This window comes from Rutilus rutilus, assembly GCF_951802725.1.
Source record: "Rutilus rutilus genome assembly, chromosome: 6".
NCBI lineage: Eukaryota > Metazoa > Chordata > Actinopteri > Cypriniformes > Leuciscidae > Rutilus > Rutilus rutilus.
This window is the reverse complement of record NC_140214.1, coordinates 43,263,861-43,290,598: the sequence shown is the minus strand read 5'-3', so window position 1 is coordinate 43,290,598 and position 26,738 is coordinate 43,263,861. Positions and strand designations below refer to the sequence as shown.

Here is a 26,738-nt window from a genome sequence, read left to right as displayed (position 1 = left end):
TATTGTCTTATCTGAATGAGCAGTCAGGGTGATTTTTCACATAGTTTTGGAGCAAATATTCTAGGCTACGTCATACAATTTTCAAAAGTCTTGTGAAGAAATAATCAGTATGGGTTTCATGACCTTATTTCAGTGAGAATTTTTTTTTTGTATTTTCACAAACCACGCATAAATGTCATTATCTCAAAACTACAAACTTTTACATACATGCTGCTGATATATTATTGTAGCAGAGTTTGTGCTGAATACAGTGTAATTAGACTTTAGCCATGAAAATGTCACAAGTAACAGAAATAACCAGAAATGTCAGAGCATGTCAGAACACCTCCAGGGCCCAGAAAACAGCTCAGACCTCAGAGGGTTAAATGTTATATGTACCTGAAAATGGTGTGTGAAAATGTGTAGGCACTTGTATATATTCTACACTGTGGACAAACCTCTCTGACACTATAAATAAATTCCACTTCTGCGAGTGCGCCATCATTTCTACATCCCTTTACGGACTCACATTTCTCCCAGAAGGCGAGCTGGTGTCTCGTCTTCATCACAACAGCCGTACGTCTGATCATGAATGCGATGATACGATGGATTATTCTGATACACAGAACTCGATGATGTAGACCGACAATTCAAATAATTCAAACAGATAAATGAAGTTGTCAAAATGAGTTTTTTCCAACTGAGAATGATTTCTAAGATTAAGCCTTTTGTATCCCGGAAAGATCTGAAAAAGGTTATTCATGCGTTCGTCTTCTCGAGATTAGACTATTGCAACTCACTCTATTATGCTGTTCAAACTAAAATCTTGGACAGATTACAGATGGTCCAACATGCAGAAACAAAAAATTCGTAAAGATGCGCCCAAGTAGCAGTGATTCGCCTGTGCTTCACCCTAATATAGTCCCAAGTCAATATCTGTCTAGGAAATCGCCTAGTGTTAATCTGCATCGCTATTTGTACTCGTTGTGAATACGCAGGCCACAAGAAGTAATTCGTTTTTTGGGGTTTTTTTATCACTTTTACTCAGACATGCTAGCTGGCAACAAAGGATTCCATTCATTATGCTAAGCTAAGCTCGCGCCGACCCTGTCAAACTAAAACAATCCATGTACTGAGACAAAAATGCATTTGCCCACCTATCTAAATGTAGGAAAGAAGGTGAATAAGCCCTATTTAAAAAAAAACGGTGGAGTGTTCCTTTAAACATCAAACTTTTATCAACAAAACAAATTGGACTGATATTATACCCCCATTGTGACACTCATAAATGTAAGATTTTTGGATTTTCCCCTTAATTTAAAACTTGTTTAAAATGCTTAGTTTGTGGTTCGTAATTATTAGTGAAAATACATTAAAAATAAATTACAATGAAAAATTCGCTTATATTAATCACTGTACTTTTATTAACAAAATGAATAAGAAGGATGATATGCTATACCCACATTATAACAAATAAATAAAAGATCTTTGGATTTTAAAACAAATGCTTAGTTTGTGGTTCATTATTATTTTTTATGAAAAACACAACAACAATAGAACTAGGGCTGTGACGGTATGGGATTTTTTCTTACCGCGGTGAAGAAGCAACAAATCTCGCGGTTTGGCGGTTTGGCGGTTAACCGACAACCCCCCCCCCCCACACACACACACACACACACACACCCACACACACAAAAAAAATAAAAAAATAAAAATCATCCGCGGCCGCGTCACACACTGCAGACGCGATCAAGAACGCATGTAGCTTGTAAATGACAATGGAAATGAATAATCATAAAGCAGTATTCTTTATTAACAAATAACCAAATTAACATTTATATTAAATTGTAAATATTAATAATTAACTATTAATTAGGTATCTTTGCACACCAGAAACCTGTCTGAGGTGGCGTTGCTGCTGCTAGGTGACATATGATAAGCCTCATTGGTGATCTATTCGACATGTGGGGAGAGAGTTGTGGAAGGCCTATACTTAATGTTAAACATAAATATATAGCAGCAAATACAGCGTCGGCAGCGTTCAGTATTGACAGGTACAATATTAGAATAACGATAATATTTTTTTTAATTATATTTATATCTGCATTTATGTCAAAACCAAACTTTCAAACATCAAAATGTAATTTATTAATATGTATTCATGTCAAAATGACATACAAACATCTTTTCCTATTCTATTTGCCTGGAAACGCTTCCAACAGGCTTGCGTGTCGCGTGAAAAATAGGCGTCGGTTCTATTCTAGCATGCAGGCGTTTTCCGCAGGCAGTGTGCAAGCTCTAACCTGACATGGGAGCCGAAATAAAAACGGACACGCAACGCAGCCAGTGTGTCGCCGACCTAAGGTAGGTGTGCTGCACCCAAGTCCGGCAAACGCCACAGGATAGTTAATTTTTCTTTCCTCGCGAGACGGATACTTTTGTGCGACAAATACGGCATATCGCCTAGTCCAAATTCACCAGCTGCCCCTTAATTGTCACCTGCCTTAAAGCTAAAATGTGCCCAAATAGGCGACACAGTATTTGGCTTAGACATTAGATTAGATTCGTGGCTATTTTTTGAATAATGTCATTCGGCTAGTGCCGTCAACTGTTATTGCCTAGATCACATAAGAGAGATCGCTACTTGCAATTAAAATCTAATTCCAACTGTTTACGTTATGCTTGTCTTTTATGCCTGTGTTTGTGTGTATTTAATTGAACATTATCTGTACACACACAAAAAATAAATCCCCCATATGTTTAACGGACTGTCCCTCCCTTGCACAGGAAGCGTTTTTTTTTTCTCCAGAAGCCCTTGAACATAGGACTCGCGGAATACAGTAAATTATAAGCAAATATCAATGTGTTTATAGTTCATATCACACACCATATGCACTCCTATAACTTTCAGCAAAAAAAAAAAAAAAAGTGCAAAAGTGCGGTGATGACCTCACACCGCGGTAGGCATCTCATTAATGCGATATTGCGGTGATGCGGTTATCGTCACACCCCTAAATAGAACAAAGACAAACTCACGTATATTAACCCTTTAGGCGCCAGAGGTTTTTTCCAAAAATGTTCGATTTTGACATCTTAATTTCAAAAGGCTATATCTTAAAAGTGATAAAAGATAGAGACTTCCTGTAAATTAGATAAATATTAAGGATGACCCAAAGTTTATGTAGGGATTACATTTTCCCATCTAATTTGCATATTATGACGTCATATAGTGACGGCCATCTTGGATAATAGAATTTTCTATTGAAAAGTCACATTTAAATGATAAAATGCAGCACTTCTTTCCCCCAAAAATGTCCCTCACCTTCTGTATGCTATATTGCACAATACTGAATGCTCAGGTAAATAGTAAGTAGTGAACAAACTGTGTAAATCATTACTAATAAATGGTAGAAACAAATTGAATGCATGTAGCGGTTGGCCTTTTGCTGTAGAGATTTTCCATTTACTACATACAGTAGGCACTCTGATTCCATGTATGGGGCAAATATATATTATTCATATGACACACAAACACAAGTAGACAAGACCTGTTTAGTTCAAAAGCTCACTCGCCACGGCAAGCCACAGATCATGAGTGAGATGACGAGACAAGACGAGAGACAATGTTAGTATTTTTTTTTTTTTTTTTTGGTTTTTTTTTGGTTGTTGTTATTTTAGCTGACAAAGACGCACACATCACAAGGACATGAACACACAAAAAAGAACACATATTGTACACTACTAAATGGTCAGGGAAATAGATAGTGAATCAACAGTGTAAATCATTACTAATAAATGGCAGACAAAAAAAAAAAAAAAAAAAATTTATGTTGCAGGGCTTTTGCTGTAGAGATAATGACTCCCTATCCATCCAGGTAACATTTCTTGTAGTGTTTCATGGTGTGGTCTTGCGATAGACTATGCATAATAGCCCCTCTGCCCCGTGTCACACCGCCTCTGCTCTTGCTACGAGCAGCGCGGGCGCGGCCAGATCTGCCTCGCGCGCGCGCCGAGTGTGCACAGCTCGGACTACTGTCATTGTCATTGCGACTCCCCACCCTGCCTCCACGTTGCCCCCTAACTGTCCTATGAATACTTAGACCTCGTCTAACATACCCAGTGGGATTAGACAAAGCCTCCACCACAATACTGTCGCCACGATTGCGGAGAGGCACGCGTTCACCATGGCAAGCGCGGTAACAAATCTCCAGCATCGTTCCCCACAACACTAACACGCCTGCTAACTTCGCGATGAACACTCCGACCCCGGGAAACATTGTTCCCACCACTGACATTGGGCAAAGGACCATATATATTGGGCAAAGATTCACCGTTTGTGCTTGGTGTAGGGCTATACTTTCACTTTCAGAATCACCGTCATTTTCTGAAGGCAGATAACGTTATTCCCCTTCAGAATCAGGGTCCGCGAATAGAAGACCCAACACTTCATTGCGTAAGCTTTATTGATGCCATTAGATAATAATAATAATAATAATAATCTAATGCAAATACTCGCTGACGTTGACCATATTGCTCTGATAAAACGGCTCATTCGCACACTAGCTCCGCTTTTGTTCGCACTTGTTCAATGCGCTCTAGCTCGAAGATTTTGTATAGAAACATGATGTTTTTTTGAGTCGGGGATGAAGTATGACATGTCTGCCAACTAGTGGAGGGGAGGTCGAACAAAATTTGACACCCTATTTGACAAAATCGTCCGTTTTATTCAGTGCCGCATCTTGTCGAGTAAACTCGACCGTGGCGCCTAGAGGGTTAAACAAAGAAAATGCAACTTATTCACAAAAGTACTTTTGCGCTTTTGACTCCGGCATTGTCCTGTCAGTCATTGCACCTTACTTTAGTCATGTGACTCATGTGGCTCAACTTACCTCAGTATCTCCAATTTACACTTATTCTTCAGCCCAGTGCAGAGCAGCTTCACTCCTGAATCCTGCAGATTATTATTGTTCATGTTCAGCTCTTTCAGATTGGTATCTGATCCAAGAACTGCAGCCAGAGCTGAACAGCTTTTGTCTGTTAAGTTACAATCATCTAACCTACAAGGGAAATAAATCACATAACAGAATTAGATGGAGCACATACAATACATTTTTCTATATACAAGAATTAAATTTATGTTCTATTGTTATTATTTTTTTACTTAAAAACAGTGTATACAGCAGAGGCTGGGTTAAAATAACAGTACTCTTCAAAAACTACTATTTACTGTACATGTTTTTTATTTAGTGACAAATTTCCTAGATAAAATGAAGCATGTTTGAAAAAATATTTGTGTTAAGATTTATAGCTTTTTATAGCTTTCTCCCAAGGTTTTTCCCTCTTTATGTCACCTGATGGAGTTTGGGTTTTTGCCACTGTTGCCTCTGGCTTCCTTAGTTGGAGACACTTAATATTCAACAAGATTATTGACTTGACTGCACCGACACTATTAGATGAGACAACTCACACTTTTATGGCAAGTTAAAGGCCTTTCACTTTAATACTAAAAATGTCTTCATTCACATGTACACGTTTTTTGCTATATAATCTTTAATGATTTAAGTAAAGCTAAGATTACTTAAACCTAAGAACCTAAGAAATTGTATTTGTTATTAAAATATCAAGATTAACTTTTACTGGATTAAAGCAATTTAGTTCCCCATCATGAACATGAACTTATCCCTGTAAAGCCTGACATATGAAATAATAGTCTGATTTTTTGTTTTTGTTTTGTTTTTTGGAGACAGTTTATCATACCTTAAGAAAAAATATAAGAGACCATGTAAAAATGTTTGCATGTTTTGTATCATATGATACACCAGACTGTTATGACTTATATAGAATTATATATTAGCTCATACTTGAGAGGAAAAAAGTACATATTTTATTCATATACCCAAACTGGGGGAAAGAATGTAATTTGGTACAGATGTTATTTATATTGCAAAAATGATAGATGAAATTCTGAAAGGTTATAATATACAGTGCTATGCATAAGTTTAGACACCCATGCTAAAGTTGACTAAAAAGAGGAATAAAACAATCATCTTTTGGAAATTGAACTTAATGCCTTAATTAAAAAAATTAGGAAAAATCCAACCTTTAATGACACCAATTTTCTATGTGAATGAATAATGTATCGTAAATAAATAAATGTTATTCCTTAAAATACAGGGTGCATAAGTCTGGACACCCCTATGTTAAATTCCCATAGAGGCAGGCAGATTTTTATTTTTAAAGGCCAGTTACTTCATGGATCCAGGATACTATGCATCCTGATAAAGTTCCCTTGGCCTTTTGAATTAAAATAGCCGCACATCATCACATAGCCTTCACCATACCTAGAGACTGGCATGGAGTACTTTCCATAAGATCATCTCTCAATGCAAATCAAACCAGCTATTAGGCTAACTGAAATAAAACCATGCCAATCTCTAGGTAATATCAAAAACATTGATATTTTTATAAAACAGGCTACTTAAATAAAGTGCATGTATATATTACCACATCATATATTAGTTGTCCCTCTGTATCTCCCAGTAATTAGATATTTTAAATGCTTATTTTTATAAGTAATTCTGTAGTTTAATGTAATAATAATGTAATGCAATACATAGACCATTGAGAGATTTACAAACAAAAAAACATTTATCAAAAGCCTGTTGTATCATATTAGATGTCTTTTCTAATTTAGTCAATATTAAGTAAAATAACTGTAAATTTCATTTCAGCAATTGTTATGGACGCTTTTTTACTATCTTTAAATTAATGATATATCACCCATTGACCATCCTGCTCTCTAAGATATCGGCATCAGCCATCGGTTGACCACTATGAATAATCATGAAAAATCACTAGAGTAATGTAGACATTTTTCAGATGAGAGCAAAACATGACAAAATATATTAAAAGACTCACAGAGCTCTTCTGGAGGTTTTGATGACTGCCGATAATCTAATGAGACACTCGTCTGATTTCTTGAATTTCTGAAGCTCAAACTCCTCCAGCTCCTCCTCTGATGTCAACAACACAAAGGCTAAAGCAGACCACTGGGCAGGTGAAAGGTCACCAGATGAGAGACTTCCTTTGCTAAGGTGGGTCTGAATCTCTTTTACCAGAGTTTGGTCGTTCAGTTCATTCAGACAGTAGAACAGATTGATGGATCTCTCTGCAGGAAGATAATCTTCTAATTTCTGCTTGATGTACTGAACTATTTCCTTGTTGCTCTGGTCATTGCCGTCTTGCTGTGTCAACAGACCTCGTAAGGGTCGCCGATTGGACTGGAGTGACAGACCGAGGAGGAAGCGAAGGAAAAGGTCCAGGTGTCCATTGTCATTCTCGAGCGCCTTGTCCACTGCAGTCTTGAGCAAATCAATCATGGATTCATTTCTGTTTTCCTGTTCTGTAGACTCATGATCAAACACACTTGTCTTGTTGATGTCTAAAAACAGATGTGCATAAAGGGCTGCAATAAACTCTTGAATGCTCAAGTGAACAAAGCAGTACATGGTACCAAGAACGATCCCTGTTTCCTCCTTAAAGATCTTGGTACACATGCCTGAGTACACTGATGCCTTATAGACGTCAATACCACAGGTTTCCAGGTCTGTGTCATAGAAGATCAGGTTGTTTCTTTCCAGCTGATGAAATGCCAGTTTCCCCAGTGAAAGGATGGCGTCTTTATCCCAGGAAACATCTGGTGTGTATTCTCCATCATACTTTCGGCGGCTCTGCTGGATCTGAAAGCGGAGAAAGTGTGTGTACATTTGTGTCAGACTCTTGGGAGTGTCTTCAGTGTTTGATTCCTGCAGTGTTTTAGAGATCTCATCAGCCTGAGTGTTTTTCACATCATTATTTCTTTCCCCCTCCAGAATGTTCTGGAGAACCGTGGCTGAAATCCAGCAGAAGACTGGGATGTGGCACATGATAAAGAGACTCTTTGATTGTTTAATGTGATCTATGATTGTGTTGGCCTGATTCTGACCAGTGAATCTTTTTTTGAAGTACTCTTGCTTTTGTGCGTCACTGAATCCTCGTATCTCTGTCAGCCGGTCGATACAGTCAGGAGGAATCTTAGTGGCAGCTGCTGGTCTGGTGGTGATCCAAATGAGAGCAGAAGGAAGCAGATTTCCCTTCATGAGGTTCGTTAGGAGAACATCCAGAGAGGCTGGTGACGATACATCACTCCACGCCTCATTACAATCAAACTTCAGAGGAAGGCGACATTCGTCCAGTCCATCAAGGATGAACAGCACTTTGAATTGATTCCTTCTTGTAAGGTTCAGTCCTTTTGTCTCTGGGAAAAATTGAGTTATAAGGTCCATCAAACTTAGTTTTTCTTTCTCCTTTAAGTTCATCTCTCTGAATGGAAGAGGAAAAATGAAGCTGATATCTTGATTTTCTTTTCCTTCAGCCCAGTCCAGAACAAACTTTTGCACAGAGACTGATTTCCCGATGCCAGCGACTCCTTTTGTCAGTACAGTTCGGATCTTCTTGTCTTGTTCAGGAGCTTCAAACAAATTTGTGCATTCAACCTGTATCTCTTGTGCTTCATGACGCCTGGAAGCAACTTCAATCTGTCTCACCTCATGCTCAGTATTGACCTGTTCACTGCCGCCCTGAGTGATATAGAGATCTGTGTAGATGTTATTCAGAAGTGTGGAGTCACCTTGCTTCGCAATTCCTTCAAACACACACTGATACTTCTTCTTTAGGCCACATTTCAGCTGATGAATGAAGAACAGCTCATCTAAACACAGGAACAGAAAATAGACCGTTTTAGTCTTCATTTTCTCTCCTACATTTATAAGAGACAATCAGACAGATGATCATGAGTCCCTTACCTTCTAGAGCATCAGCAGCTTCATCTTGCTTCATCTCTCTCAGGTAATGTAGTGTGAGATCAAGAGCTGATTCTTTGATACTGGATCTGTCCTCAATAAAGTCCTTCACAAAATGTTGTGTGTTCTCTTTTTGTAATATTTTCTTAAACTTCTCCAGTTCATTCTTCAGAAATGTGATTATTTTGCTCTCAAGATCCTACAAACAAAAGTAAGAAAAAAGACACAATTTAAACCAAATTTACATCTACATTTAGTATAATATCTATATACAACTATTATATATATAAATATATATATTTAAAAAATCAAGTTAAAAGACTAACATGTTAACCAGCTGTTATTTTTAACAAATAAACAAAAATAAAAAATATATAAGTGCTTCAAAGGAAAAATAGTGATCTGGAGGAATTACATTAAATTTGTTTTTTAAATAACATATTTGTTTGTTGTAAATATTAAACATTTATAAAAATGTGTTTTCTTACCTGGAAGATTCCTAGAAGATTGTCTTTGAAATTCTCGTGGTTCCTGTGAGTCTGAACGTCTGAGTCTAACGTCTCATATTGAAGCCTGTAATCAAATAAATAAAATAAATACTGATTTTCCGGGCAAAATATCACAGAAAGAGAAATAAGCATTTGCTGTGAATACTCTGATAAATATTTGATCGGATTTATGATAAATATTTGATCTAAAAATATTTCATGATTGGTATTCACTGATACAACTTTCAAACACAGTCAATGAGTGACAAAAAATTAGAAACTCATGAAATACCTTTTATTAGATGATGGTGTTTTATCACTGAAGTCTGGTGGTCCTCCATCTTTAGACCAATCACTCTTCAGAGACCCAGAGCTGGACACATGTGAGCCTGATCTTACACTGATGACACAAAGAGCAGAGAGAAAACACTTTAGTAAAGGAGATACTACAGTCTCACTTGAAAAGGTTTAATATTGCAAATAGTAATTAATTGCAGTATAGCTGTGCATTTGTCCATTTATGACTACAGTCGGATGGATAAATATATACATGTGTAGTTTCATGATCTATTTTCCATAGTGAATTTGTGTCTCTTTGTGGCTGCCTGTGTAATTGTGTTACTGAATGAGTTTCATAAGGTTCCCAGGAATTGAGTTTTATTGTGATTTATTGTTTTATTCAGTCAAGATCAATCATATACACCACTGTAGACAAATAATACAACAATATAATGTAATGTAAACACACAAAATACCTTTTATTAGAGGATGGTGTTTTCTCACTGAAGTCTGGTAACCCTCCACCTTTAGACCGATCACTCTTCAGAGACTCAGAGCTGGACACATGTGAGCCTGATCTTACACTGATGACACAAAGAACAGAGAGAGAGAAAACACTTTAGTAAAGGAGGATCAACTGTGTGTGAAACACATCTGTGTCTTTATCTAATCCTCCACAGAAATACACACACTCACACAATTTACTGTTTAATAGTTAATCATTTTATTTTACTGGCTCACATTAGTTTAACGATTTCTTTAATATACATGAGAGAGATTAAACATTTTTAAAAATACTTGAGTCAAATTGAAGAGAACATTTCAAGTTTTTGTTTTTGTTTACAGAAATAGAGAGCAGAAATGTCAGCGTGAAAGTTTTGTTATCATACTTGAATTAAATTAAGTTTATAGTTGTTTCCTAATGTCTGTCAATAATTGTATGATCTAAAAACTAAAGTCATCTATTTGGAGTAATTCAGCAACTAGAAGGTTATTGACAAATTATTAACTGAGATATTTTCTATAGAGCAAACAGGGCTTTATAGACAATGTCAGCGTTAATTTAAGAAGTTAAAAACTGAAGTTGTGCAAATATAAAACAATGCTTAAAGTTGTGTTATTAACACAAAGTCCAGTGGAGTTTAAACTGATGAAAACAGACGCAGTCTTACCTGTGTTTCTCCGAGAGACTCATCTGAGAGAGAGAGTCCTTTCCTCTTTCCTCTGACATACTGCAGCTAAACTGACACTGAAAACTGATCAGCACTGCTTTCTGAAAACACTCAATCCTTCAGCATCACCTGGAAATGACACCATTTTACACAGATGAAGAACATCTTATTTAAGACAATAATGAAGAATGCTGAGTTATCATCAACAACAGCAACAGCAAAAACAATCTATAAAATAAAGTGAGTTACAGACAAATATATTGCCATGTAAAATAACCGAATGGTCTTAATCATTTCTGATTGTTTAATGAGTTTAACTGACTCTAAATATTAGCCTAATATTTAACAGAAATTTACACTGTGCTGGGAAAACTGAACCCAATTTGTTATATTCTCTATTACAGTTTATATAATTTTAAAATCATATTTACCCAATCTTTATTAATTGCTGAATCGTTTGTCATTTAATCATTACTTCAAGTTCACAATGATGGTTGATTTCAAACCCTCTGGGCTTCTTCGCCCGAAAACGGGCGAAAACTTGAACATTTCGAATTGTTTAATTTTTTTGCTTCATCGGATGGGGGTGAAACTTGGCGACTTTTGTTTTATTACCTATATGAACACACAAAAAAAATCAAGGAGATGATTCTGATATGTTAAAGGGTCGTAAAAAAAAAAGTCACACTTAGCTTCCTCCCGCCCGAAAACAGGCGACATAGGAAATGAATGGGAAATGCGAAAAAATAGGAAAACTCAGAGAAACTTTTGGTGGTACAAGCTACAGATCAGCCACTGTGCTGAAAAAAAGTGCACAGCAATGAAGGGGTGACACTCTAAAACATCAAGAGTGCAAATAAGACACCCTCCCCCCCACACACACACACCCACACACACAAACACACACACACACAGAGAGAAATGAACTGGTAAGACTGAAACAGCAAATTTTGCCCCAAACTATATAAAAATTATATAATCATAATAACTCCAAAACTATAGCAAGGAGAGTCAAAAGGTAGGTATCGTTTGAAAGAACTCTTTTTACATTTTTTGAAAATATAAATTACATTACATTTGGACATTGTCCTGCCAAGAAACGGCGGATAAAAGACAATATATATATATAATTTTTATTATGATTTTGCATATCTTTCTTATTTGTCATGGAATAACTCAGGAAGGAAATAAGGTAGGAGGAAATCTGGATAAAAAAATAATAATTTTTGGATAAAGGAATCAAAAGTTACAGCATTTGGAAAAGAGATAGCCTTTTTGTACAGTCTTTGACACCCCCTCATGGGCAATTTTTTCTTCATGAAGAATATCTTGTCATAAAAGCAATAGATTATGTTAATTTTGGGCTCATTTTAATTGTAATAATATGCTGTAAAAAATGAAGTGCCATTTTCAATTATCTGAGAATGTTTCATGAGCTGTATGATGTTTTTGACACATTGCAGTACATTATTTTATAGATTATGAAAAAAAAGAAATTCTATTTATCAGCAAATAACTCAGCAATACTTAAGAGTTTTTCAAAGTGGATACATTCACTGTAAAGTTCAGACTCTAAGCTTTCAAATGACATCAACTTTTTCGTTGAATATTTTCGCAGTTTACACTTTAGTAAAGGAGGATCAACTGTGTGTGAAACACATCTGTGTCTATCTAATTCTCCACAGAAATACACACACTCACACAATTTACTGTTTTATAGTTAATCATTTTATTTACTGGCTCACATTAGTTAAATGATTTCTTTAATATACATGAAAGAGATTAAATGTAAAAAAAAAATACTTCACTCTAATTTATGAGAACATTTCAAGTTTTTGTTTATTGACAGAAATAGAGAGCAGAAATGTCTGTGTGACACAGTTGTGTTAGCATAGGCCTACTTGAATTAAATTAAGTGTATAGTTGTTACCTAATGTCTGTCAATAATTTTATGATCTAAAAACTAAAGTCATTTATTTGGAGTAATTCAGCGTCTAGAAGGTTATTAACAAATTATTAACTGTGATATTTTCTATAGAGCAAACAGGGATTTATAGACAATGCCAGAGTTAATTTAAGAAGTTACAAATTAAAGATGTGTAAAGCATGTGCAAATCTAAATCAATGCTTAAAGTTGTGTTATTGACAGGGAAACACAAAGTCCAGTGGAGTTTAAACTGATGAAAACAGACGCAGTCTTACCTGTGTTTCTCTGAGAGACTCATCTGAGAGAGAGAGTCCTTTCCTCTTTCCTCTGACATACTGCAGCTAAACTGACACTGAAAACTGATCAGCACTGCTTTCTGAAAACACTCAATCCTTCAGCATCACCTGGAAATGACACCATTTTACACAGATGAAGAACATCTTATTTAAGACAATAATGAAGAATGCTGAGTTATCATCAACAACAGCAACAGCAAAAACTATCTATAAAATAAAGTGAGTTACAGACAAATATATTGCCATGTAAAATAACCGAATGGTCTTAATCATTTCTGATTGTTTAATGAGTTTAACTGACTCTAAATATTAATTCATTGAGGAACAGCAATTGTGTTTAAAACTCTGAGTGGGAAAACTGAAGCTGATTTGTTATATTCTCTATTGCAGTTATTATTATTTTACAATCATATTTACCCAATCTTTATTAATTGTTGAATCGTTTGTCATTTAGCCTAATCATTACTTCAAGTTCACAATGATGGTTGATTTCATTACTTTCAAATGATCCTAAAATAACTGATTGAGTAAAAGTAACCAGAATTATAACGGTCATAGTGTATACCTACTAACCATATATGAACTGAGATATTCAGTAATAATAGCAGATTGTTGTTCACTGACGTCAGGCTTCATCTGTCTGTCTACTGTAAATCTGCTTCAAAAATACTTTCGATTTCACATCACAAAAACAACAGCCTAAAACTGAAGAGGATATGGGAGAAAACTTTCAGAAACATATTTGTTTTAAATAACCCTTTCTCAATAAAACGTTTTGTGTTTTAACTTCAAAAGATTGTAATTTCTGGCAGATTCTTCGTCTGTTCGGAGTAGCAGAAGAACAGCCTTCTGTAACTTCACATTTAAATCTCGCTTAATATACAATATGAAGTTCCTAATAATTACAAATGACTGTAATGGAGAATGTATTAAACTTACTTGCAGTGTTGTCCACTATATGAGAATTTATCAGTATTTTAAACTCAGTAACGCTTGTTGTCAGTCCGCGCGCGTCGTTCTCAGAATCTCTTCCTGGTCTCGATGGATTGTGGATTAAACTCATAAATGGCCGCGAGTGTTATTAGTGAGCAACAGGTTTAGGTGTCTACAGGTGTTGTTGCTTTCGTTTTCCTCTTCTTCATGTGTTTTACAGGAGGGTTTGGAACAGCTGAACAGTTGCACACCGACACCTACTGCACTGGAGCGGGATATTATACCACAGATATCTCTAAATCCTGTTTAAAACCTCTTAAATAGACATTTCAACAGTGCATCTGTTATATTCTCTGTTTCTGGACTATTATCTAAGATGCTGGATACTGTAAATGACTGATATCCTGAGGTTTGTGTTATACATTCAATCCTTTTGGTTTATATGTGGACATACTTTTAATGGTTTAGTTTCTGCTCCCTGACACTCATCACATAAACCTGTATTATGAAGAATCTTTTCCGGGGTGTTTTTTTTTTTTTTTTATATAGCATTGCCTCTATGCCCTTGGCATCCCATAATCCCATTATTATCCCACAATCAGGGCCACACAGAATCTGCCGACTTTTTTTGTGATTTATGTGCTGAATATTTGGAAAAATCTTACAGAATTATGCGGAATGGATTTAAAAATGTGTTAAACGGATCTTAGAGTATTGGAACTGAAAACATTACAAAATAAAATATAAAATCTTCACTTCTTAATTTTTATTTAAGGTTTACAATACAAATACAACAACTTTTTAAAACAAAAAGACTTATCGTCCATCCACTAAACGATGGAGGAAATATTACTTTATCAATTGTATTGTACACAAATCATTAAATAAACAATTGCATATCATTCAACAATAGAGCTTAATTAATAAATACCTACCTAAGTAAATGAAGTAATTAACTACTTTTAAAAGCTATAAATTACTTTTAAATAAATAAATAAATACCGGTGTGACAATCAATTACAGAACAGTTCAATAAATACATAAAAATATATTTAAATAAAATAGTAATTTACTATCGGTAGTGATTTAACATCAGAAAAAGTCATTTGACATCAGAAAAGCTACTGAATGTGTGTGGAGTTTGGAGCTTATTTTGAGTCTCTGCTGTTGAATTTGTCAATCAGCATCATTTTAACATTGTCCTCGGTTAGGCTGCGTCTGTGCTGTTAGAAGTGTAGAATAGTGGGGGACACGTATCACGCTAAAGCGTGTAATACACACGCTGGTCCACTAGCGTATGCGTGTCAATGTTATGCTTTGCCTCCTCTAGGCGTGAAAATGACACGGATGATGAAGGTTGAGTACCAGCAGGGGGCGATCATTTCCTCAATGCCAACAACTCCCCACGGACCAAAGAGAGAAGCGATATATTGCATTCTCCAAAATTCCCACGTCAGGTCGGTCAAAGCCACATATTTTTATTATTCTGTCATTTAAGAAATCCTAACGTTGCTGTAGCCTAACGTTATATTTGTGTGTGTGTGTGTGTGTGTGTGTACTGTGGAGCTTTTTAATCTATGGTGCTGTTAACGTTACCGTGGTCAATAACGTTAATGGAAATAGATATTAATTGGTTAATTAATTAATCACAGAAAGCTGCTGTGACCGCATATTATGTTATATTAACATTATAAAAAGTTGTTATGGTCGATGGGAAGTAACTTTAGATAAACCCCGTTGCTTGTTGATGATGATGATGATGTTGATGATGATGATGATGATGATGTTGATGATGTTGATGATGATGATGATGATATATGCGCGGATTTCGATCCTGAAATATCGATCCTGATGTTGTATCTATTCTAAAGGATCTATCCACACATAAAAAATATCGATCCTAAGTTGTTATTTTTAAACCAGCAACTTTATTTATTTAGCACGAATTTATTTTATTCAGAAAGTATGCATTAAATTTATTAAACGTGACAGTAAAGGCTTTTGCATTGTTACACAAATATATATATGTCATGTAACGTTAAATGCTGTCCTAATAATTATGATGCTGAAAATTCAGCTGTGATCACAGGAGTAAATTACATTTTAACATATTAAATGGAAAACAGATCGCCTGTTTTAAATTGCAATAATATTTCACAATATTTGTTTTAACAAAGATTTACTGCATTTTTGGTCAAATAAATGCAGGCTTGGTGAGCAGATTAGACTTCTTTCAACATTAAACATCTTACCGACCCCAAACTTTTGAAAAGTAGCGCACATGTAACATTTACTATAATTATGCTAGTTTGTGCTAAGGGTGTCACGATTTTGATTTTAAATCGAAATCGATCGAAATTAATGCTCAATCTAATAATAATATAATAATATCATATATATGATAATAATATAATAATATCTGCAATATAATAATATCTGACCTTTGTTCGCAATGTACCACACACTACATTGTTAAATTTAAAACGTTTATTACCAACATAATGTAACAATAACTTATATCTTCAGTCAATTGGAAACTTAAACAATATAACCTATTGTATTATAATCCCGGGGCTCCCTGGACTCCTCAGAGCAGTCACAGGCGAATAGCACGGCGTTTTAAATTGGGTTCCCACAGCGTTTGCAACGCAGTACGTGAGAACGTTCTCGTAAGGGAGTGAGGGCGGAGCGGAGCGTTGATTTCCCGCGATCTCGGGAACAGACCCGCGCAGTAGCGATCTCGGGAACAGACCCGTGCAGTAGCGATCTCGGGACCAGACCCGCGCAGTAGCGATCTCGGGACAAGACCCGCGCAGTAGCGATCTCGGCACCAGACCCGCGCAGTAGCGATCTCGGGACCAGACCTGCGCATGCGCAGTAGCGATCTCGGGACCAGACCTGCGCAGTAGCGATCTCGGGACCAGACCTGCGCAGTAGTGAGCAGGAAGTAAAGCCGTGAAATCAACGCTCCGCTCCGCCCTCACTCCCTTACGAGAACGTTCTCACGTACTGCGTTGCAAACGCTGTGGGAACCCAATTTATAACGCCGTGCTATTCGCCTGTGACTGCTCTGAAGAGTCCAGGTAGCCCCGGGATTATAATACAATAGGTTATATTGTTTAAGTTTCCAATTGACTGAAGATATAAGTTATTGTTACATTATGTTGGTAATAAACGTTTTAAATTTAACAATGTAGTATGTGGTACATTGCGAACAAAGGTCAGATATTATTATATTGCATAAAAGTCTAAAAATGGCATAGCTTGTGCTTAAAAAAAAAAAAATTTAAATCGAGAATCGAACCGTGACTTTAGAATCGAAAATGTAATCGAATCGAGGATTTGGAGAATCGTGACACCCTTAGTTTGTGCAATTCAGTTTATTTTGATTGATCGTTAAAGTTCAAATGGATTGTGTTATGTTCTGTAATTGTTGTTAATAAATCTGTCAGAAGAAAATGTGCAAAAGTTTTAGCTATTGGGGTACAACAGTGGCAGTCCTTTAAAAATGAACAATGGTTTTACTACGGTAACCATACACACGACTAATTACAGGCGCATCGAGAGCACAAATCACCAATTATTTTAGAGGTCATGAAAATGTATTCACATTTAGCATATTAATGATGCATTCACCACCTCATATATCACGACACACTGCTTCTGTTCATGAATGCAGTTTACATGCTGAATATGCATTGTGCAATAACAGAATCACAGTTATCTTCTTTATGTTGTTACAGTTCTGCATCTATAATATGACAAATCCAGGAAGCCTTGCTGCAAGAGAATTAACTATGTTTTTGTTTTCCTTTGTCCAACAGCTCCTGTTTTACCCACCATCCTTCCCTGTTACCTCCACCTGTATCTCTTTATAAGAAAACCAACGGCTCTTTTAAGAGCCACTCCTATACTCCTCTTACTACCTCCCTCTCTCTCTCTCTCTCTCTCTCTCTCTCTCTCTCTCTATTTCTAATTCTCTCTCACTCTCTCTCTCTCTCTCTCTCTCTCTCTAATCTCTAGTTTAATTTGCATGATGCTTTGTAGTTCAGTTTCCTCCATTTCATTTCTTGTGTAGCTAAAAACATATCCATTTTTTTCTTCATATCCAACTTTCCTGTGCAGAAATCCTGAACGAAGGTCGAAAAGGCTGAGATGAAGGAAACCAAACATCTACACATTCCTCCAAGACTGCTGAAGTTCCTGTATGAACAACTTCGAAAATCCATGTTAAGTTTAAGCTTTTGTCAAATCTCAAAATGGGACTTTAACTGAACATACAGAAAAGTAAAGTTTTTCACGCAAGTTGTTCACCCCAAAATGAAAATAATGTAATTAATTACTCGCCCACCTGATGTTCCAAACCTGCAAGACTTTTGTTCATCTTCAGGACAAAAATGATCTTTTTAAGATTCTAGCAACAAGCAGTTTTTCTGTCCACACCAAATGCGTTGCGACCATAGACTGTAAAAAAAGATGGACGACGCCCCTTCGCTCTCTTCCATTGGTAAGAACTGAAGCCGCCAGTGTCCCGATATGGCGCTGACATCTTGGAATTTGAGTCTGCGCAGTAGCGATCTCGGGACCAGACCTGCGCAGTAGCGATCTCGGGACCAGACCTGCGCAGTAGCGATCTCGGGACCAGACCTGCGCAGTAGTGATCTCGGCACCAGACCCGCGCAGTAGCGTTCTCGGCACCAGACCCGCGCAGTAGCGATCTCGGGAACAGACCCGCGCAGTAGCGATCTCGGGAACAGACCCGTGCAGTAGCGATCTCGGGACCAGACCCGCGCAGTAGCGATCTCGGGACGAGACCCGCGCAGTAGCGATCTCGGGACCAGACCTGCGCAGTAGCGATCTCGGGACCAGACCTGCGCATGCGCAGTAGCGATCTCAGGACCAGACCTGCGCAGTAGCGATCTCGGGACCAGACCTGCGCATGCGCAGTAGCGATCTCGGGACCAGACCCGCGCAGTAGCGATCTCGGGACCAGACCCGCGCAGTAGCGATCTCGGCACCAGACCTGCGCAGTAGCGATCTCGGGACCAGACCCGCGCAGTAGCGATCTCGGGACCAGACCTGCGCAGTAGCGATCTCGGGACCAGACCCGCGCAGTAGCGATCTCGGGACCAGACCCGCGCAGTAGCGATCTCGGGACCAGACCCGCGCAGTAGCGATCTCGGCACCAGACCTGCGCAGTAGCGATCTCGGGACCAGACCCGCGCAGTAGCGATCTCGGGACCAGACCTGCGCAGTAGCGATCTCGGGACCAGACCCGCGCAGTAGCGATCTCGGGACCAGACCCGCGCAGTAGCGATCTCGGCACCAGACCTGCGCAGTAGCGATCTCGGGACGAGACCCGCGCAGTAGCGATCTCGGGACCAGACCTGCGCAGTAGCGATCTCGGGACCAGACCTGCGCATGCGCAGTAGCGATCTCAGGACCAGACCTGCGCAGTAGCGATCTCGGGACCAGACCTGCGCATGCGCAGTAGCGATCTCGGGACCAGACCCGCGCAGTAGCGATCTCGGGACCAGACCCGCGCAGTAGCGATCTCGGCACCAGACCTGCGCAGTAGCGATCTCGGGACCAGACCTGCGCATGCGCAGTAGCGATCTCAGGACCAGACCTGCGCAGTAGCGATCTCGGGACCAGACCTGCGCATGCGCAGTAGCGATCTCGGGACCAGACCCGCGCAGTAGCGATCTCGGGACCAGACCCGCGCAGTAGCGATCTCAGCACCAGACCCGCGCAGTAGCGATCTCGGGACCAGACCTGCGCATGCGCAGTAGCGATCTCGGGACCAGACCTGCGCAGTAGCGATCTCGGGACCAGACCTGCGCATGCGCAGTAGCGATCTCGGGACCAGACCTGCGCAGTAGCGATCTCGGGACCAGACCTGCGCATGCGCAGTAGCGATCTCGGGACCAGACCTGCGCAGTAGTGAGCAGGAAGTAAAGCCGCGAAATCAACGCTCCGCCCTCACTCTCGCAGAGAGAGTGCATTCTGCACACTTTTGAAAAAACTGATTGCAGTACGACAAGAGGCTTGTTAAAATAAAGTAAATACAATCTCCTCAGTCCTCCGAAGATCCCGAAAAAAATGTCCGTTGGTGCTTCAGTGACTACTTCGCTCAGAGAACCTGTCAATCACAGCTGTCAATCATGACGTTACACCACCGCATCACGTAACTAACTAAAAACCAACTTATTTTTGAAACAGACACTTGAACTTACATCAGTGTGATAAAAACGACAGCAAATGACAGAAACCACCTTTGGAAAAAAGATATTTGAAGTGTAATTGAATTGTTTAGTTGGTCTCACGTCCCGTTGAATAACACGGGGAGGCGGGGCTTATGACCTATACTAGGACCAGTCACCGGGGGGGGATCGAGACGTTTTGGCTTCACTTTTCAGGGCTTGTGCGGCACGCTTGGTTGCGACTATGTAATGTGACAAAATCAATCAAAAACCACAGCCAATCAGAACAGCGTGTGGGCGGGTTCTCTTGGCAAGTGCACAGCACTCACAATGAAATGGATAAGTACGTTATCAGATTCATAAATATTGCACCATTTAAACATCATTTAAAGTACAAGTGATTGAAACTATCTTTGTCATAGAATTCATACTTTGCAGTCACGTGACTACCATGGATACCTGGCGGGCAACAAACGGGTATTTTCAACGTAGAGTCTTGTAGTTCCAGGTCTTTCTAGTAGCTGTCAAGTCTGTTAGCGAGCTAGCTGCATAACTATGGACTAGGATTAACTCCAAGGTAGCTCAATTGTGTAAAGCAGACAAGGTTTTTTAAGATAATCGAGTAGTAATAATTCCTCCGTAAATAATCTAGCTCTACTGTTGGGTCATCAATGGTTCTCATTGAAAACCATAGATATCACAAACCTCAAAACAACCTATCACACACTTTTGTTGTTGTTAGCAAAAGACGACAGCTGTTACTGTGCGTTCACACCGCCACCGGCGAGAGCGTCAAAGTGCCCGGAAGTCATCCATTTTTAATAGCGATTTCAAAATCGCCGGCGGCGGTGTGAACGTACAGTTAGCCTAGCTTAGACTCATAACACAAACAGCTGACTCGCCGAACCAGCTGGTGATGTTGATTGACGAAACTACAGGGTAACTTAAAGACACGATTAATTACATGATCATACTGTCACGGTTGGTAGATCCGCTGTCTCATTCTAGTCTGTGTGTTCACGTGTGTGTGTGAGTGTGTGGGTGTGTCTCAGTTCATTCATTGTTTCATGTGGGCGTTGTCACTAGAAAACTAGCCGACCTGAAGCAGGGAAGCTCCTCGGTGGCGGATTACTCGATTGAGTTTCGGACCCTGGCGGCGGAGTGCAAGTGGAACGAGGAGGCACAGTGGGATATGTTCCTGCATGGGCTGTCCGACCGTGTGCAACGCGAGATCTACCTGCTGGACCTGCCTCCTCAGCTCAACGGGCTCATCGACCTGGCTCTGCGGGTGGATGCTCGCATCAACCAGCTGGACCAACACCTCCACCCCATCCGCATCCACGGCAGCGTTGGGCCGGGGGGGCAGCCTGGAGGAGAGCACGGTCGGACCCATCAACGATCACGAGCCCATGCAGGTAGGGAGAGCCCGGCTTTCCCGGGAGGAGAGAGAAAGGCAGAGATCCCAAGGACTCTGCCTTTACTGCGGCGGCCGTGGACACTTCCTACACTCGTGCCCGGTAAAAGAGCAAGCCCGATAGTAAGGTTGAGGCTACTATCGGGTGGGATCTCCGCCGAAAAGTCCTCACCATCCACTCTCCTTCCGGTTAGGCTGAGATGGGCCAACAGCACGCACACCTGCCAGGCACTTGTGGACTCCGGGGCCGAGGGAAACTTCATGGACATGCACTTAGCACACAAGCTTCACCTTCCCATCTCGTCTCTTCCTCATCAGATCTCGGTCAGTGCTCTTAATGGTCAACAGCTCCCCAACATCTCCCTCTCCACTGGTCCCATAACCCTCATCACCTCTGGCAACCACGTTGAGACTATCCCCTTCCTCCTTATGGACTCCCCTGTCGCCCCAGTGGTGTTGGGTCACCCTTGGCTCGTCAAACACAATCCTCGTGTGGACTGGGGCTCCAACACTATTTCCATGTGGAGCGAGTCCTGCCACGAGTCCTGTCTTGTTTCTGCCTGTCCGTCTGTGTCTGTTTCTGTGTTACAGGAGAAGCCGGCGCATGTATCAAACGTGCCTGCGGAGTATCTGGACCTGAAGGAAGTGTTCAGTAAGTCTCGGGCTGCTTCTCTCCCTCCGCATCGTCCCTATGACTGTGCAATAGATCTAGTGCCAGGTAAGTCTCCGTCTAAAGGCAAACTTTACTCTCTTTCTGTACCAGAGAGGGAGGCCATGGAGAAATATATTTCTGATTCTTTAGCAGCCGGATTCATCCAACCTTCCTCTTCTCCCGCGGGGGTGGGATTCTTTTTTGTGGGTAAGAAGTATGGTTCTCTGCGACCTTGTATTGATTACCGGGAGCTGAACAACATCACAGTAAAGAACACCTACCCTTTGCCGTTGATGTCTTCAGCTTTCGAGAGGTTGCAGGGAGCATCCATTTTCACAAAACTGGATTTACGTAATGCCTATCATTTGGTTCGCATCAGGAAGGGGGATGAATGGAAAACCGCGTTCAATACCCCCAGGGGGCACTTTGAATATTTGGTTATGCCTTTCGGGCTTTCCAACTCCCCAGCGGTTTTTCAGGCACTCGTCAATGACGTGTTGAGAGACATGGTTGATCATTTCATATATGTCTACCTGGATGACATATTGATTTTTTCTTCGTCTCTCCAGGAACATGTTCAGCACATCAGACGAGTGCTTCAGAGGCTGCTAGAGAATGGGCTTTTTGTCAAGGCGGAGAAATGCGAATTTCATGCACAGTCTGTTTCTTTTTTAGGATACACCGTCTCTTCTGAGGGAATGCGCATGGATCCTGACAAGGTTAAGGCTGTGATGGATTGGCCAAGTCCAGATTCCCATAAGGCCCTACAGCGGTTTCTGGGGTTCGCCAATTTCTATCGGCATTTCATTCGCAATTTCAGCCAGCTAGCCGCACCTCTGACTGCCTTGACCTCCCCCAGAACGACGTTCAGGTGGTCGGACACAGCTGAGGCTGTGTTCTCCAACCTCAAAAGTCGCTTCGTTTCGGCTCCCATCGTTGTCGCCCCTGATTCCACACGTCAGTTCGTGGTGGAGGTCGACGCGTCAGAGGTGGGGGTAGGAGCAGTTCTATCCCAGCGCGCGTCCTCAGATGACAAGATGCATCCTTGCGCGTTTTTTTATGACCTATACTAGGACCAGTCACCGGGGGGGATCGAGACGTTTTGGCTTCACTTTTCAGGGCTTGTGAACCAAGCGGCACGCTTGGTTGCGACTATGTAATGTGACAAAATCAATCAAAAACCACAGCCAATCAGAACAGCGTGTGGGCGGGTTCTCTTGGCAAGTGCACAGCACTCACAATGAAATGGATAAGTACGTTATCAGATTCATAAACATTGCACCATTTAAACATCATTTAAAGTACAAGTGATTGAAACTATCTTTGTCATAGAATTCATACTTTGCAGTCACGTGACTACCATGGATACCTGGCGGGCAACAAACGGGTATTTTCAACGTAGAGTTAGCAAAAGACGACAGCTGTTACTGTGCGTTCACACCGCCACCGGCGAGAGCGTCAAAGTGCCCCGGAAGTCATTCATTTTTAATAGCGATTTCAAAATCGCCGGCGGCGGTGTGAACGTACAGTTAGCCTAGCTTAGACTCATAACACAAACAGCTGACTCGCCGAACCAGCTGGTGATGTTGATTGACGAAACTACAGGGTAACTTAAAGACACGATTAATTACATGATCATACACCCATTGTATCCCTTACGAAAATTAACCATGGTTTTACTATAGTAAAACTGTAGTTAACTACGACCGTAGTTGCCGTGGTATTTTGGCGGAAACCATGGTTTTTAAAAACCATGGTTTTGATACCATGGTTTTACTACAGTTATATTGTAGTAATACTATAGTAAAATGGTAGTTAACTACGACCGTAGTAGCCGTGGTATTTTGGCGGAAACCATGGTTTTTAAAAACCATGGTTTTGATACCATGGTTTTACTACAGTTATATTGCAGTAATGCTACAGTTAAACCATAGTAACCATGACTGTAGTTTTCTCCAAAAACCATGGTTACTACAGTCATGGTTATGGTTTTACTGTAGTATTACCACAGCGTAGCCATGGTTTTACAAAATTCTTGAATTACATTTAAGCCATTTACTTACAACAAACATCTACAAAATAACAACAGAAAGAAGTTACCAGTCTATGATACAGACTTTATTACAGAAATTACATCATCTGAAAACATATAGACTTGCATTTGTTCTCACATGTGACATAAAACAATAAACTACAAAGTTATACAAAATTATTGGTGATAAAGTGCAATGGTTAAATTCAGTTGCTAATTTACAAATAAAAAAATAGCAATTTGTTCCACTGTAATAATGATTTATATACAAATATAACACAAATAAACATGACTTAGAGCACCTTTAAATACACAGCATCTACCTCCTCTAAAAATGTCTATAACATGTAAACACGTGTTCAACACAAGCATGTTTGCAATTTATACTGTACATACATTAACAAGATGGCATTACTTAATTACTTCATTACTTAAACATTACTAAAAGTTTAATGGAAAATTCTTACATATACTACTAAACAAATTCAGAAGAAATTAGCAGTTCTTTGAAGAATGTTTAAAATGATATCCACTCACAAGAGATGAAGACATGGAGTCTCCTCAAGGGGGATGAAAACTCTAGGTGAAGAAGTTTTTGTTCAATAACATGTGATGCAGCATCCATGCCAGTAGTTGTCAGTATGAAGTCTGTCATATAGGCCAGTAGGTTACAGTCCAGCTTTGGTTTGGTTCTGTCTTGACCTTCAGCCCAAATGGACACAGGAGCTAAAATGAGAAGAATACACACCACATTAACACACGGCTTGCTGGAATACTCAACTGTACTATTGAGTAGCCGAGTAATAATGTCCAAGTGCAATAATGTCCATTCAGCCAGTGTTTTCATAAATAACCCATAAATTATTAGGGCTCCAAAAGCCAAGCAGAAAGAATGTACATTATATGATCAGCTGAGTGTATTTTCTTTTACTCATACTCTTGAAAGGTTAAACAGAACAAAAAGTACAAGTCTCATATATACATCATTTCACGAAAGAGAAAATGAGATGGAGAAAGTATTGGTTTGAGTAGAGACATCTGTAACCAACAAAGGGATAGAGCTCTAGACACTCAATTCAATCGTAAATGCATGATAACAGATAATCAAGAAAGGTTTTCTCTCACCCAAAGCTATTGTATTGTTTCAACCTGGAAAACAGTGCATGAGTGGACCTATTTTATGGTGATTTTTCATTTCTTTTACAGTTTAAAAAAATATCTGTTACATTTCACTACATGGAAAGAACAAATCAGAACATTCTTCCAAATAGGGGTGGGCGATATGCCAAAAATATCATATCACAAATTTTTTTTCAGGAAAATCACGATTCACAATTTTATCACGATTCTTTTTTATGTTGGTTCTACTATTTTGTGACTGAGCATTACAGCCAAACTAAACTAATGTCCATATTTTAAAAACAAAGCCTTAGGTAACAAAATATAAAAAAAAAAAAAAAAAAAAAAAAAAAAAAAAGAATGGCAGGAAAAAAAATTCATTATTTTCTTTGTTATTAAATATTAAGATCAAAGATACACATTACACATACACAACAACTTAATATACAAATTAGGGATGTCAATTTTCACAAATTCCCATGATCGATCGTCATTTAAATTAACAATCAATTAATCGATTAATCGTTAGCCGTAATACTGCCATATGCGTCTACTGCAGTGGCTATGGCCAACAGCATGACAGGGTCTGCAAATGCTGCTAAAAACGCTATGTTCCTCACCAAATCAATAATGGTTATAAATATAAATAAAGGGCTAGTAGGATTGTAAAAATGTTTTATGTGATTGCTAATTAAATTAATTATTCAAACTACTAATACAACGTGTCACCAACGCCTCGTATGCGCTTAGAATGTGTGACAGTTGTGGACGCGCTCTTCCTGGAACAACTGCACGCGCTGAATGAATCTGCTACCGTTAAACTGGAGCACCTTGCTAGCACATTATTTATCTAAAAGAAATGCATCCTATATGAGATTAATCAGATATATTCAAAATAAACATAATATTACAAATTATATCTGCACAAAATGACGCAAATTCATGCACAAGTGAACTTGAACTATTACGTGCCATTCATTCAGAACTACTCTGTTGTGGACGCGCTTTTCCTGGAGCAACGCGACACGGCAACTAAACCCAAATAATTCACAATGTTTTATTACAATATTGTTCTCTTTATAATGTTATGTAATATTACAGTCCCAATAGTCATTATTAGTCGTGCACTGCCGTTTGAGCTGCGCGCGCTGAAGCTGACGCTTTACTACAGAGTTCATTCTTAACCAAATGCATCCAATGCGAGATAAATCCGATATAGATAGGCATACACAAAATAAACAGTATTACAACTTACATTTGCACAAAACAAAAGGCTGCGATTGCAGACGCAAACTTCTAGTCATGATGAAGGTGTAAAATGGTCCCAAACATAACTCCGGCACACTCGCTTTACATGTTTCGCGGTTGAGCAGCACGCACGCGCATGAAGACCTGCTTAATCGA

General features: G+C 39.3%; 3 protein-coding genes across 3 annotated transcripts in view; all 3 read right to left on the bottom strand.

The window, feature by feature from the left end:
- The window catches only part of LOC311292520 (uncharacterized protein), a 341,250-nt gene that overhangs the window by 75,963 nt on the left and 238,549 nt on the right, over positions 1–26,738 (bottom strand). The window lies entirely within an intron of this gene.
- LOC311292532 (protein NLRC3-like) overlaps positions 1–26,738 on the bottom strand; it is a 437,424-nt gene that overhangs the window by 172,300 nt on the left and 238,386 nt on the right. Inside the window, exon 2 of the mRNA XM_084412251.1 lies at positions 12,961–13,089. Coding sequence (XP_084268377.1) covers positions 12,961–13,019 — 59 coding nt within the window. The 5' untranslated portion in view covers positions 13,020–13,089. The remainder of the gene's footprint in view (positions 1–12,960; positions 13,090–26,738) is intronic.
- Positions 6,894–10,905, bottom strand: LOC311292537 (protein NLRC3-like; the record flags this gene model as incomplete). The annotated part of the gene is made up of 6 exons (XM_084412257.1): positions 10,759–10,905; positions 10,063–10,170; positions 9,600–9,707; positions 9,308–9,392; positions 8,823–9,018; positions 6,894–8,728 (listed from the first exon to the last, which is right to left on the bottom strand). Exons 1-6 carry the CDS (start codon positions 10,815–10,817, stop codon positions 6,894–6,896), a joined length of 2,391 nt encoding a protein of 796 aa, XP_084268383.1. The 5' UTR covers positions 10,818–10,905.